At 32.6% G+C, this 15,337-nt stretch overlaps 1 protein-coding gene across 1 annotated transcript; it reads right to left on the reverse strand.

Annotated features, from left to right (window-relative positions):
• Positions 1–3,351: 3,351 nt before the first annotated feature.
• Positions 3,352–6,331, reverse strand: LOC132701073 (armadillo repeat-containing protein 3). Its single transcript, XM_060668734.1, has one exon. It carries the CDS (start codon positions 6,325–6,327, stop codon positions 3,793–3,795), a length of 2,535 nt encoding a protein of 844 aa, XP_060524717.1. The 5' UTR covers positions 6,328–6,331; the 3' UTR covers positions 3,352–3,792.
• Positions 6,332–15,337: the final 9,006 nt, after the last annotated feature.

The following is a 15,337-nucleotide window of genomic DNA, read 5'->3' on the forward strand; positions in this document are numbered from 1 at the left end:
AGTGCTAGAAATTAATTCCGGAGAGGAGAAGGACAATCAATAATTGGCGGATATTTCAATGCATCAAATAAAAATTTTCATAAATTTATAGTAAAAGTAAAGTTAAACAAATAGTAAAGTTAAACAAATTTAACAAACTTTTACAGCTAATGCAAACCATGTCCGGTGTTTTTGAGCTATCATAACAAATCTACATAAATAATAATATACACAAATACACAAAACAGGAAAATAACACGTATTCGTTTTCTCTAAATACATTTGAAATTACGCTATACAAACTGCCGTGTGCTTTCTTCTTCTAGGACTCACTTCATAGGACTGCGACATTTTTACTTAATAATTTCTTTGTAATAGCAATATCCAAAAATACCTGTTCACATTGCAGTAAACGTTTATCCCCTTTATCCGTTTTAACTTGGTTATAATAAAAAAAGCCATTTCTTATGGCTATTCTTAAACATTGCGCTATTTGGTTGGTGGACACGTTATCATATGAGTTCAATTTCTGGAGTACATAAAATTATTATTCTTTGTACAGCACTGGCAACATTGTTCCTGTCCGTTAAGATATTGGCATCGCATTAAAATGTAAATAATGCTATATCCCTTGATTAAATATCTATGTGGACATATATCCTTCTGGATTTCTAAAGCGTCAATTTCTGGCTGGTCTTGTTGAAAGAAACCTAGAAGGGACGTACCTAAAATTTTCGCAGCCTACAAGCTTCTTAAAAAAAAAATAATGACATTCATTCTTCCTAACTTCTTAACTTCAAACAGTTATGGAGTCTATTGTGGTACCAGCATTTTATCCTAACGGGTTTAGAACAGACATAGTCAAATTTTTCGCAATCAACATATTGTTCATGTCAAATATAACGTATCTAATTCTAGTCCACAAAATTTAAAAATAAATTGAACTTGCTGACGTTTAGCCAATCATTCTACTTGATGGAGGTGGAGCTTGAGGAACAGGCTACCTAACATTCACAAAACTGGACCAAATCTTCGATCTATTGTCAGCATCATTGGTTCTCTAACATATTCTATAGCAAAATATCTAGTTTCTATATTAAAACCCCTTACAGGGAAAACGGATAGTTTCGTGCTTATTTTCTTTCAATTCATTGAACAATTAAAAACCATTACATTAGATAAACGGGTCATTCTGGTTAGTTTCAATTAGGAACTAATAATGATCTTCCATTCTTCATATTCATATTCTTATCAATAGAAAATCAGATCCAACATGTGGTCATTCTGTTTACAGAGAATCTACGTATACAGACGGATATCTTATCAACTTTCTGTTTTCAGAGTCGAAAATCAATCTCAACCTGAGTCACTAAAGCCAGAATTAAAACACCTTACTTCTGCTCTTCTCTCTAATAATTTTCACATTACAGATATTAAGCGTTGCGTCACAAAATACACTCCACCACAAAATTTCAAAGACAATAAGTCCGAAAGCAACCCCACACCTGCTACTGTTGTCCTTCCGTACATTGGGATACCAATAGTTTACAGCATTCGGTGTATATGCGACTAAGAATACATTGGAGAGATGGGACGCAAAATATCAACTAGACTCAAAGAACATGAAATAGCCTTAAAAATAAGACAAATAAACTGATCAGAAGTTCCCGAAGATAATCATGAAACCGGACCTAAAATTTTATTAGATAAAACTAGAAAATTTTAAATGCAATCAATTCTTCTACCAACGAAAAAAAATTATAAACATCCAAACAATCTTAACCACGACTCAGCCAGACCTGCCACCAACAAACCAAAATGTTCATGCTCGTCCTTCAGTTTCACGCCCATCAAGCAATATATAAACAGGTATAAAGTTAAATGGGAGCCAGGTTCGGTTAAGCTCTGACGAAGCCAACAGGATGATTGGCGAAACGATAGCAATTTCGAGTCATCAACAATGGACGCAGGAGAAATCCAGAAAATTTGTAAATAGTATTGCAGTAGCCTGTGGACGTTTCTTTGAAAAATTAATCCCTGAGTCTCCGCCGCTAACTGTTGTTCGCCCACGTTTTCCGTTAGCGCTTACGAAAAGAATAATATGAATCACAAACGACTATCACATTTATTATAATCACTGTTTCAGACGTGCCAAGATTTTAACAATCTTACCAGAAATGGTAACTGTGACTGCGTAAAATTTCGATATTTCGTCAGTACCGATGCTCTCGCAAAATTGCAACTTTGTTCCAATAGATCCTTCGGTTACCAAACTTGAGGGAATTGATATATTTTGATTGGCCAACTCTTTGAAAAGCAGTGCCCTTTCGAAATGAAACCCCAGTCTTATCAACCCTTTCAAAATTAGGTTGTTACCTATATTATTTTTGAGGAATTGAAATTCAGATTTTCTTTGGGGCCGCACTAATTCAGCTAAAGATTTTGCCCTCTCTTTCACATATTCGCTCAAAAAGTATTCTTATTTCTTGATGTGATGGACATAAGCAGAAAGGAGCAGATCTGGTGAGATTTCTCGGAAATTACTTTGAAACGAGGTGGGAAAATAGTTAAATCTACTCCGTGGAACTAATTGAACTCCTCATTTTCTTGTTGATCAATTATCAGCTGGGAGCTTCTCGGTGATCTTCTACTATTTTTGGTCCGTTTTGGAATAGGAGTGTCTATTATCCCTTTTTTCGCCGGTTCGCAAGAGAAGTCGCCCACGTATATTGTAGGCCTTGGTGACACTTTCATTACTTCTAAAAGTTCCGTTAATAATATAAAATTTATTATTAATTTTTTTAACAACTTCTAGTCTAAAAATTTCATTGATAGGCCACAACAAGGATTTTATGGAGATGACCATCTTATTTCTTAACATATTAGAAGCCATTTATTCGTTAGTTGAACCGCAATCATTAAATTTAAAATCATGGTTAGTAAACCGATTTTTTAGACATTTTTGAGGTAACAAAAAATTATATGAAAATTTCTAATGATATCAGAACTAATGCCATCTCGCAGTAACATTTTGAGACTTCGATCGTATGATTCACAAACCACTTAAATATTTTAATAAACAACTCGTTCGACGCTATTTCTGATTGGTATACCGGATGAGCTACGCATCTGTAGATTATTTCTAAAATAATTATTTTTTTTTTCAGATGTAGAGTCTGTGTTGCTGTTGAACAAATCTCACAAAAAATTTGATAAACCCGAGTGATACGAATATTATCCTCTGCTTTTAGGTAATTTCGAGCGATTTTCTTTTGAGGGTTTCCTTGATCTAGAATGTAAACACAAATTGTAACTATAACTGAAGTTGACATCTGCTAGCACCAATATTTATGACTTTATTTAATACCTCCTTTTCCACGGACAAATCAAAGAGCGTATGTCTTATTTCCGGAATACAAAAACATCTATCAATAGCAACATATATTTTAGCGGATAAGTTTTGTAACCCACATTCACAGTTCCAACCGTTTGATGGACTTTACGAAGTATCCAGCGTAATTCGTCAGTACTCATAACAATTGTGCAATATCGGACGGTCTTTTGAATGAAACTCCTGTCTTTATTCATTCATGACGATTTTTAGCAAGTTCTCTACGAGCTGAAGAGACTGAAATGCTTTTGGAATGCAATGCCTGAATCGTTTTTGCTTCAAATGGACGACGACAGCGCTTAAGTCCAATATACGTAAAGGTTTCAAACAAGCAGAACCCGATAAAATGGAATCAGAAATATAAGGATATCAGAATTCCGAATACAATAACTAAGAAATAGATTGAAATTTGGACAATACTTTTAATTTGTGCGGCAATACCTATTCGCTTCTCTCGAACCTACCAGCGTCAATTGTCCTATATTCTCCATTAAATCGACTACGTAAAATTTCAATATTTCATCAATACCGATGCTCTCGACAATCGCTACTTCGTTCCAATAGATCCTACCGGTTCCTTTGACTAAACATGAGGGAATTGATATTTGATCCGCCAGGGTTTTGAAAAGTAGCGCCCTTTCGCAGTGAAACCCCACTCTTAGGTATCCTATGGGAATTACGTTGTTGCCTATTTTATTTTTGAGGAATTGCAGGTGTAGTTTATATTCGTGGATTTTCTGCGCCAAATTCAGATTTTCGGTCTGACCGCAGAGTAGCGTGTTAACATATTCCGCTAAATGTTTTATCCTCTCTTTCATACGTCCGCTCAGAAACTGTTCATATTTCTTGATGTGACGGATATAAAGGGAAAGAAATGGATCGGGTGATATTTTTCCGAAATTAATTTGAAATGCGGTGGGAAAATAGATAAGCGACTCCCCAGAAACAATTGAACTTCTGGAGCTCATTTTCTTCGGAGTTGAGGTGGATTCTTTTTTGAAGTTAGTTAGCGAGTCCGAGCTTCTAGATGACCTTCTAATAATTTTGGTGCGTTTTGGAGTCGGAGTGTCTACTATCTCTTCTTTCGCCAGTTCACAAGAAAAATCCACCAAGTATATGGTAGGCCTTGGTGAGACTTTCATAACTTCTAGAACTTCCAAAAACGGGAAGGGACCGTACCATTCCCCGTTAATAACATAAAATTTATTATCAATTTTTTCAAAAACTTCTAGTCTATTGGTTTCGAAAAATTTCATCTGTAGGCAACAATTGTAAGTTAAGTGCAATACTGTCTTTATCAAGGAACTTTTTTCTATAGTGTGTTGAGGTAAGGATTTTATGGACATAACTATCCCATTTCTTAAAAGATCAGAAGCAATTTCCTCGTATGTTAAACCGCAAAACATGAAATTTAAAATCATGGTTAGCAAATCTTCATTTTCACAGGAGCGCAGACTCTCCAACAGAGTTCTTGACATTTTTGCGGTAACAAAAAATTGTCTGAAAATTTCTAACGATATTAGAAGCGATGCCAGCTCGCAACAAAGTTTTGAGACTTCGATCGTATGAGTCACAAACCACTTAAATATTCTAATAAACAACTCGTTCGACGCTATTTCTGATTGGTATACCGGATGAGCCACGCATCGGTAGGTGATTTCTAAAATAATTAGTAGTTTTTCTTCAGACACAGAGTCGTGTTGCTGGTGAATACATTTCATAAAAAATTTTAGAAACCCGGCAGATACAAATATATCAAGTGCCTTTACATATCTTCTGATAAAATTCAAAATAGTTTTAAGAGCGATTTCCTTTAGAGGATCTTCTTGATCTAGGAAGTCAACAAGAATTTTCGCTACAACTGGAGTTAACATCTTCTGGCAGCAATACTTATGACTTGTCATATTCGACACTGCCTGACACGTTTTATTTAATACTTCCTTTTCGTTGCTCCTGAAAAAATATAGGATCGATTCTTCCACGGACAAATCAAACAGCATCTGTTTTATTTCCGGAATAGCTGTCAAAACTACAAAAACCTCTATCAATGCCAAAAGATATGTTAGTGCACAAGTTTTGGCCCACTGGCATAGTTCCAAAAATTCGATGGACTCTAAGAAGTACCAGCACGTTTCGTCAGCCTTCAAACAATTGTGCAATATCAGAAGCGCTTTCGAGTGATACTCCTGCCTTTCTTCATTCATGATGATTTTAAGCATGTTCTCTACGAGCTGAAGGGACTTAAATGCTTCTTGAATGACAGGGATGTTCTTATTTGTAAGTTCTTCAATTATATCGAATGCCAAATTGACAGTTCCTGAATCATTGTTATTTAAATGGGCGACCACAGCGTTTAAGTGCCACATTGGAAACTCCCAGGAAGCAAGTTCGTTCGAAGTTTGTGCGATATTTAAAAGCAACTTTAGCGTGTGGTGAACTAGAAGATCGTTTCCCGATATTTTCAAATTTGCAAAGATTGCTGCTAGCAGACCTGAATCATCAACTAAAGTTTTGATCCTTTGGGACCACACCACTTTGGATAATATATTTGCACAGAATTGCGTTATATGCGCATCTTTAGGATGGACGTACATGTCCAAAATTCGTCTTAACGTTTGGTCGTATTTCTCTTGATGTATTTCGTGTGTAGCTTCTTCTAGATCAAGAAGGACGCTTAAAAGTCGTAACGACACACGAAGAATGCAAATATTGGCGTCGCACTGTACTAGTCTCTGTATTAAACCGTTCGATATTAAAAATTTTGCATTTTCTGTGCTGATATCTGCGTATTTGGATAAGAAAAGTAGTGCTTCCAAAACGACATCGGGTTCTGGGCTAGCAAGGATGGCAATAGAAGTCTCTACTTGTTTCGTATTATAAGTTTTTTCATTGATAATAATTGTCTGCCCTTTTTCCGTCGATTTCCCCAATCTGAATTTTTCATCGAGTCCTGACATGATAAATATTTGTTTATACTGACATGTAACGTCATCGAACCTAGACAAATGGTATCAAACAAAACAAACAAAATTTTAATGAAGGTCAATGCATTTATTTTAGCCCTATTCTAATGTGAAGAGTTGTTGGGTTATTATAATTATAGTTATTTTTAAGTCTGTATCATTTGTTCTAAAAATTTATTAAAGATCAAGACATAAGAAAAATAACGCTCGTTACAGTACCCGGACACTGATGATTAGAAATGACCGTTCTCTTAGAATAGTATAGATTTTTGGAATATATGTACTGAATCAACGATAGTTGATTACCTCATTAGTTTCAAATGTCATAAGAAAATGGTAAATACAAATGTTGTAAAGAGGTGCTCAAAAAAGCGTGGTCAAAAAAACATATATTTTTAAAAATGGAACAAACATTCTATTTTTAAATTTTGTTTCGAATTCGTTCTGAAATTCTTTAACATTTTTTATTAATAATAATACATACCTAAACCTAAAAGTTTTTTTCAATATTTTAATTTTTCTTAGAAAATACTACTTTTCACGTACGCCATATTTGATGTTAGCGTTACTCGAAGATGACGAATATATTTACTTAAATAGCACATCATATACATTATTTTTTCTGAAAGATCTTACAAAAACCTGCAACTTATATTAAGTATACCATATACTTATTTTTAATATACTGACATTGATTTTAACTTTTCCAAAATTTAGCCCTCTTTCTGTCTAAGACCATTACTATTATATTATTAGCCAAATATAAAAAAATGAACAGTAGAAAGAATTTTATTGGAGCCGTAGATAAAGCAAAACAGAGTTATTAGCAATTTTGATTAGTTTGGTTAGCCAAATTTTACATCTACAGAAGAAGTAAATAATATTAAATACCTATTACTATAAATTAGCTGTTCTCATTTTTAATTATTTTTATAGTGCAATAAATATTCAGCAACATGTTCTTGTACTTATATACACATGTATAATCTTTTTCGTATTTTTCTTGGATTTTCCTTAGCATAAACGGTGTTGTACTGCTGCACGCTTCCCGAATTCTATTTTCCATAACTTTTCCTGTTGTACGGGGATTCACATAAACATTATATTTAACATATCCCCACAAAAATAAATCTAGTGGTATTAAGTCACATGATCGAGGGGCCATCCAATGAATCCACCTTTATTAATCCGTTTCGGCGAGTATGGCTAATGATTTTTTAAAAATTCTCGAACTTCTCGATGCCAATGCGGAGGAGCTCCATCCTGCTTAAAACACATTTGTTGAATCTCAATGTTATCAACTTCTTGAAAGAGTTAAGGTAAATCATTCTGTAAAAAGTTTAAATGTCTAGGTCGATTAAGTAGTTCGCGAAATAAAATGGTCCAATAAATTTATAGCGTTTTATTTCAGAAAACACATAACGTGACCAATGATTTTGACTTTGCACTTCTCGTGTCCAGAATGGAATACTTCATTAACTGCACCATTATTACGAAAAGTAGCTTCATAGGAAAACAATATTTTAGACAAAAAAATTGTATTTTGTTCAAAATCACGGTCTAGAAGTTCTTGGTGTAGAAAGGGATGCTATTTGTGTTTTCTTGTGGTGTGATTAACAGTAGATTTTGGTGTATCACAAACTGGGGATCTGAGGATTATCTTGAACTTGAAGTAAAATTTCCAATTCTGTGTCCTCATTGATGGCATTCCAGTTTACCACTCTCCGTTTGTAATGTTCAATACTATTACTACTATGAAACCGTTTCATTAAACACTGAAGAGATTGTCTAATTGGTATACGAGTACGTCTATTAGAGTACTTGGCCTTATAAAGTATTTCCGCCAATAAAGTTTTTTCTTCTGCCTTACCCAGTGTACAAATTATATCAATTACTCCACCTTTAGGAAAATGTTTTTTTTGGTTATTTACTGACATCACAATAAATGTTATGAATTTATTTACTCAGTTGTCATGTAAAAGCTTCACAACGTCAGTTTGTAATGACCAACTAAGTAGAAAAGTTCAAATAAATCTTAAAGTATTAAAAATAAATATATTAATAAAAGTTGTAGGTTATATAATAATATGGTGTGCCATTTAAGAAAATCGGGATTTTTCAATTAAAAATGATCGAAATTTATTGCTTTATTTTGAACACCCTGTAGCATCTAACTCAAATTCAGTATATATGTAAATCTTTTACGTCATCTTCGAACGCTAATATCAAATATTGATCTACCTTCAAAAATAATGGGGTTATCGTATTTTTTTTGCAAGTGTGAAAACTATTATTTTTCTGGAAAAAATAAAACCTTGGATAAATAAGTTAAGGTAATCTTTACAACTTTTGAATTTAGCACTTTCTTATAACTTTTGAAACCGATCGGATATTGAGAACTATTGAGATATTGAATTTTACTGTATTGTTGACTCACCCTGTACTGTTACTGTACAGTTTCGTAATAGTGTCAGAAAAATTGATCGTGTAGTCCACTAGTAGAAAACCTAAACTAATAATTGTGTTTGTATTGTACTGCTGTGCCTGATGACGTAGACAAAACCGATACAGGAAGAAGTGAGATCACAATGTTTTGGAAAATTTTGCTGGACTTTATTACAAAGATTTAGATGGTTTTGGATGTATTTTCTAAGAGGCACTCTACTTTGTTTAAATGATAAAATATTATCTTGCATATACACGCAAATTCCAAATAACTTAGCTATTTTAATAAGTATACCAATCCAAAAATATACCACTTAACACAAGAGAACTTACAGGACCTCACATTTCATGCCAATGTGTATTACTAGCATTACTAGTTGATATGAATTAAACCCACCCAAACTAGCGAGTTCGGGTATACCTACACCCTATTTATAGTGTCATTCCAATTTCATTGCCGCAGGTTCTTCACGCTATATCAGGGATTGCATCATGAAGTTTGCAACAGATCAGTGGATTGTGATACTGGTTGAAGAATAGTCATTTATTTCCTTACATTTACATACTTATATACTTTGTAACTTTTACGGTACTTGATTTAAGTATTTAAGTATACCTCGTATCTAACTATATGTTAAACTATCAATATCTAATAAATGTAATATAATCTTGAATATATTTTTTTTCTCAGATAAATTAAAACTTAATTTTATTATTCTTGCCCAGCCCCAAAAAATTATCAAAAATCCTAACAACCGCGCCACAGGTTTCTATTTCTGGTGCATTCAGAGCAATGGTCACTCGGTTGCAGACAGCGCTCCGTCATTACCCGACGCAGTAGAAAATCAGAAATATTTGACTTGAGCAGTGGTATTTCTATAGTTTTATTTATCAGTTAATCAGTTTGTGAACAGTTGTGCTAAAGTATGTATTGATTTATTTTCTTGAAACGTTTGTTCTTAATAATGGTATATTGTAAGTAATTTCTTCTTTTTGTGCCTATTATTTGGTGTCTGTAATTAATAAATATTAAATATGCATATGCATGCATATAAATGTTGGATGAGACATATCTTCTTTTATTACACGTATTTTTCCTTCTACGGACGTTGGTAGTAAATTTCGCCATCAGTACTCTGGGCAATTTTTCGAAGGAAATTTGTTGAATATGGTAATAGCACTGCAGAATTTTTTTAGTACGTCTATATTAAAAAGTCTCAAGCGTTTTAAAGATGGTATCTATCAAAGTCCGCTCTTCAAACCCGTAATACAATGTCCTCATTCGAGACAGCAACGTATTTCTCGAGTGTCGATAAGCGATAAGCAATGAATTTTATTTTTGCAATGGTGCTCTGACTTGTTAAGTTGAAACACGAACCTCCTGTATGTTATCCTGGCCTCTAGTTGGCTGAAGTTGATCCTGAAATCATACCCCAAAAGAACAACAATTTGATCATTGAAACTGCGATTCTATAAAAAATAATTTTCTTAGATTCTTTTCAAGATATTTAATGTAAGATGTTTATGTATACACTCTAGGGTGCTTTATTTTTAGGCATTTTAGGCGTTTTTCTCTGTGCTACCTGAAAATCTGATACTTTATAGAAAATAAAAAATTATGCCGCCGGGTAAAAGGCTTTAAGTGCAATAGCGGCTTAGCTCATTTAAAAATTCCTATTTAAATAACAGAAAATTTTTTTATTTCAGTTTTCAGTCATAATATATAATTTCGAGAAAATCTGAACTTTTAGTTCTTATTTATTTTGGTAAAATTTTATCTTATCGTAAATTACCAACTAATTAGGAAGTTTTGGGTTTATTGATGTCCAATTATAAATCTCTTGGTAAAGCACTGAATCAAAGTTTAAAAATTGTTATCCATGAAGTGAATAGTGTTTGGAGTAAAACGAAAATGCCACTGATGCAAGTACGAAACAGTGTTGAAAAGTTACGAAATTTATATAATAAATAGAATAAAATAAAAAAAATCATCAAGTACTAAATCAGTTGCTCAAAAAGTTAAGGAAAATTATTTAAAGCTTTTGTCTAAAAAAACTATTAGACATTGCTCGTCTTGCTTGCTTGCATTGCTTGACGTAAAAAAAACGTATTCTGACTCTGAAGAATCAGAAACATTTTGTCATTTTTTGTTATAGAATTAAGTAAATCTTTATCAAACTGCACCATCTCATTTGAATCCCGCATTCTGAGTTCACATTCTTTGAAACGAACGCCATCGAATTTTGAAGATGAACTTTCTGCAAGCTCGGCCCTTTAAAAACGAAATATTTGTACACCTGAGGTAACATTTGCTCTGGATCGTACGAATGTGACAGATAGAGATGCAACACTTACTATGTCAGCTGCTCTAGAAAGCTACGGTGTTCCTCTTGAAACTGTTAATATTTGGCCAAGTTTAGTTCGTAGGCAGAGAATTAAAAATAGAAAAAGGTTTGGAGAAAATTTGAAGAAAAATTTCAAAGCTCCGGATTCGATAACTCTTCATTGCGACGGGAAGCTTTTACCTCCTCAAAAGTTCCGAAATTAACTAAATTTTAATCAGACTGAGGTGATATTTAAATTGGTGCAGGAATGGAATTTAACTGATAAAGTTGGAGCGTTATGTTTTGACACTACTAGTGTCAATACTGGTATACTATTTTTGAGATAATCTTTTGCTTTGACACATTTATGTGAAACGTTCTAATTCTGATAGGTGTTAAAAGTGGTGTTTGTAGTCTTATTGAAAAGAAAATTGGAAGAAATTTGTTGAATTTAGAATGCAGGAATCATGTGTATGAACTGGTTCTACATTGTGTTTTTTTTTAATATATTATCCAGTAACTGCAGGTCCAAAAGTAAAATAAATCAATGAGTTTCAATGGAAATGACCAGAAATAAACAAAAATGATTATAAAACAGGCTTGGATGATCCTTTGATAGCTCCAGTTATAAATGACAAAAAAGATTGTATCCCACTTTTTATTTCTCATCAGTTGAGGGTACTTAAAAAAACACTTTTTTTATTCTTCTATAAATGCAAAATCATTAAAAAAAATACTTTTTTCTTGAATTGGCATCAGTGTCTTTGGGAAATCGTTTTTCAGGAAATAGAACTTATTTGTTTATCACTTTTCGATGATGGAGTCAGCTCAAAAATAAAAATCATAGAATGAATTAATCAAAAAAATAGCCAAATTACAAATTTCAAACGCGTCGAAGTTAAAAATATCAAGATTAGTTCTTTCATGACAAAAAATTTGTATGATTTTGCATCAAGGCAGTCAATAGTTTTATTTGATAGATTTAAGCTGCCGACTGAATTTTTAAAATTACATCCAAATGAGTGGAGATCTGATAAAGATTATGATAAGTGTTTAAAAGTTCTGAGAAGTTTACATGTCGTGAACGATGCTGCTGAAAGACAATGGATAGATACATTTAATCGGATGAAGAACAGAAACAATATTTATTACAAGTTGTGGCAATGCATAGAAAGCAATTTCCTAATGCTAATAAAAAACTTTAATGTCAACAGAAACTCCAAAATAACATAAAAATTACAATTCTACATATCATTATTTATTAATAAAAATTTATATTCGTTCACTAAATTTTAGAGTTGGTCACTGGATTACAAACATGAATAGTTTCTCAATGTCTATTATTATTTATTATTAATTAAACTTAATATTTTTTAATAATTGAATTTTCGTTTTCTCTACTTGATTCCAAAATAATTTTGGAAATTAGAAACTTGCATCTTCTGTTTATAATTAATTGCTATTTAATGTAAAAATAATAAATAATAATTTAGAAATGATTTGATATCAATTATAATGAACATTTATTTTCAGAGCTCTATAACTTAAAAGCTGTTGGTCGAGGAGAATGTCCGCATAGGAACTTTTTATAGCAAATTTTATGCTCTACAAAAGCTATACACGCGTTTGTCCCAAAAAAAAATTCTTCACTTCGAAAAATCAAGTGAAATCCGCAATTTTTTTTTCTGTGTTGTTTAAATAGGAAATTGAATTTGTAATGAACTTAAAGCCTTTTACCCGGCGGCATAATTTTTTATTTTCTATCACGTATCAGATTTTCAGGTAGCACAGAGAAAAAAAATATCGCCTAAAAATGAAGCACCCTAATACGCTCGTGTGAAATTTGTCATAATAATAATATGTAACAATAATAATAGCTTAATTGCTCAATAAAAAATAATCCATTTACTGAGCAATGTATAGAAATATTAAAACAAAAATAATATTTAGTAACCAAATTAACCAAATTTTCCAATAACAATATCACCTTGGTACACAATTAAGACAGCGCGCAATCGACGTTTAGATTGTACACAGCTAACGTGAAATTAAAACATATGTTGCCAATTCCAATTTATTCCATATTGCAGGCTTATATAATAAAATAAAATAAAAGCATTTATAAACAAAACAGAGATAAGGTAATAAATTTACAGATTTTTCTCATAAAACAAGGATAATTTGTATTCTAAATTTTACCGACTGAAATTTTACAACTGCTAGGCAAAACACAAATTTATAATCATGAAAATTTATATAAGATAGTAAGAAGCTATCCAAGAAAATATTTATTGGCACATAGGAATCCATAATATTTTTTGTATCTTGTATCTTTGTATCTTTTAACGTAAAAAAAAGTTTTCATTCGTCAGATGCGTATATCGAATGTAATACGGACTATGTTTCTAAGAACTTGCACCCATGCCTTGGCATTGCAAAAAAGTCAGTGATAATACTATTCGCGACGGTACTGGACATTTCGTACAATATATCGTAAAAAATCCGTTTATTTTTATAGTGAGCATCCCATATATTGGAAGCATTTCCAGACCTACGTTTACATGTTTTTTGACACATCTCCAACCTTTATCCTTATGTTAGATAATATCTTCATTTCGGTTGCCTGTCCCGGCCTTTCTAAGAGAAGGAAAAATTTCATCGAAAAGATTTCTTATAATTAATGCTTCAATTAAAAAATCCGGGTAAGGTGGCAGAAGATTAACGTTATGACGTGGAGCTTGTTCGAGTTAGCTCTGAACCATGAAGTACAAGACAGACTTCGACAGGCTATAAACGAAGTTTTGGAAAATAACAGCGTCTAAATGACATATGACCCAATCCAGGATATGATATACTTAGAAAATATGATCAACGATAACCTAAATTTGTCATCTGCCATATTTATTTCATTAATTTCTAGCGCAGGCTATGCGAAAATATCATATATTGCCGTTCTTGCCAAGAAAATGTTGCAAAACTTACACGCACCTGACACTTGAGGCGGTGGCAGATTTACATTGTTATCCAGAATATTATCCGAATCCAGAGCAGTTTGGTTCAGATAGTTTTAATAAGAATAAGGTTTTAGATCGAATACAGTGTACTTACCTTTTAGTGAAGGTCCAAGAATGTATAGGTAAAATCCCAGTAATACAATAGTTATCAACTTTTGAAATTAGGCCTAAGATTCGGCCTATTACAAAGCAAAATTGACTTAGTTTCCATATTAAAGGATTATAGGGTCACGCTAAATGCAAAAACAACAGCGTCCATGGCATTTAAAGCAACTTTTTTAACCACCGCCAAATAAGACATTTATCTTAATTTTGAGACGATATAGGTAGTCGACATTTAATGCATTCTTTTGTTCGACTTAGTGTATGAAATTATGCTGCCTTACATTGTTTATCTCTGTTTCTGCTCTTATCTGCTATTATGGAATATTACTTTTTCGACCAACTTCTTTGTCCTATCGGTCTATATTGATAACTTCACACAAAAAAAAAATTATGCCATTTACATTTGGCGTGCTGTTTTTAAGTAAGGTTGTTATACGAGGTAGTTATATACGAGTGGTCGTTTAATGAGAGTGGTGACTAACAGAGGTTTTATTGTATATCTATTGATTTATCCAACTGAAAGCCTTTTTTATGTAATTTAGTTGTTTTCCTTACAGAAGTGGGTCCCTACTTTGGAAATATATTTTGAAATTTTAGAAATAAATCAATACAGAATGATCAAAATTTGAAAGGATTTTTTTAAATAGAAGCACTCTGTTTTTTTTATAAATATAAAAGCATGAAATTCACGGGACTAAATTGGTTAAAAACCTAGAAAAACTATAAAACATTTTTTTCTTTCGATGATGGTAATACAGGAATAGAGAAATTTCAACAAAATCTACTTTTTTCATGTTGCAACTTTTATATAGAAGCGGCAACACTGCACATACAGGTAGGTAGTTTCAATTAAAAAAAGAAAGTTGGTACTAACCCACGCAAATATAAGCATCTTTTTTAGTTAAATATGAACGTGTCCCGCGGTAGATAAACTAGCTCTACATTCCTTACAGGTTATAGGGAAGCCGTAAACGATGACCTCATTTCAATCGTCCTTAATAATTCTATCTATAGCAGTCGACAACCAGGCCTGGTCAGTTTTTATCTCGCTTGTACAAATTCAAATTGTACGAGAAGTATGAGAAAATTGCTGTAATTTTCCTGCGAATTAATCAA

The sequence above is a fragment of the Cylas formicarius genome, unplaced genomic scaffold, assembly GCF_029955315.1.
Source record: "Cylas formicarius isolate icCylForm1 unplaced genomic scaffold, icCylForm1.1 PGA_scaffold_4__25_contigs__length_36172078, whole genome shotgun sequence".
NCBI classification, from domain to species: domain Eukaryota; kingdom Metazoa; phylum Arthropoda; class Insecta; order Coleoptera; family Brentidae; genus Cylas; species Cylas formicarius.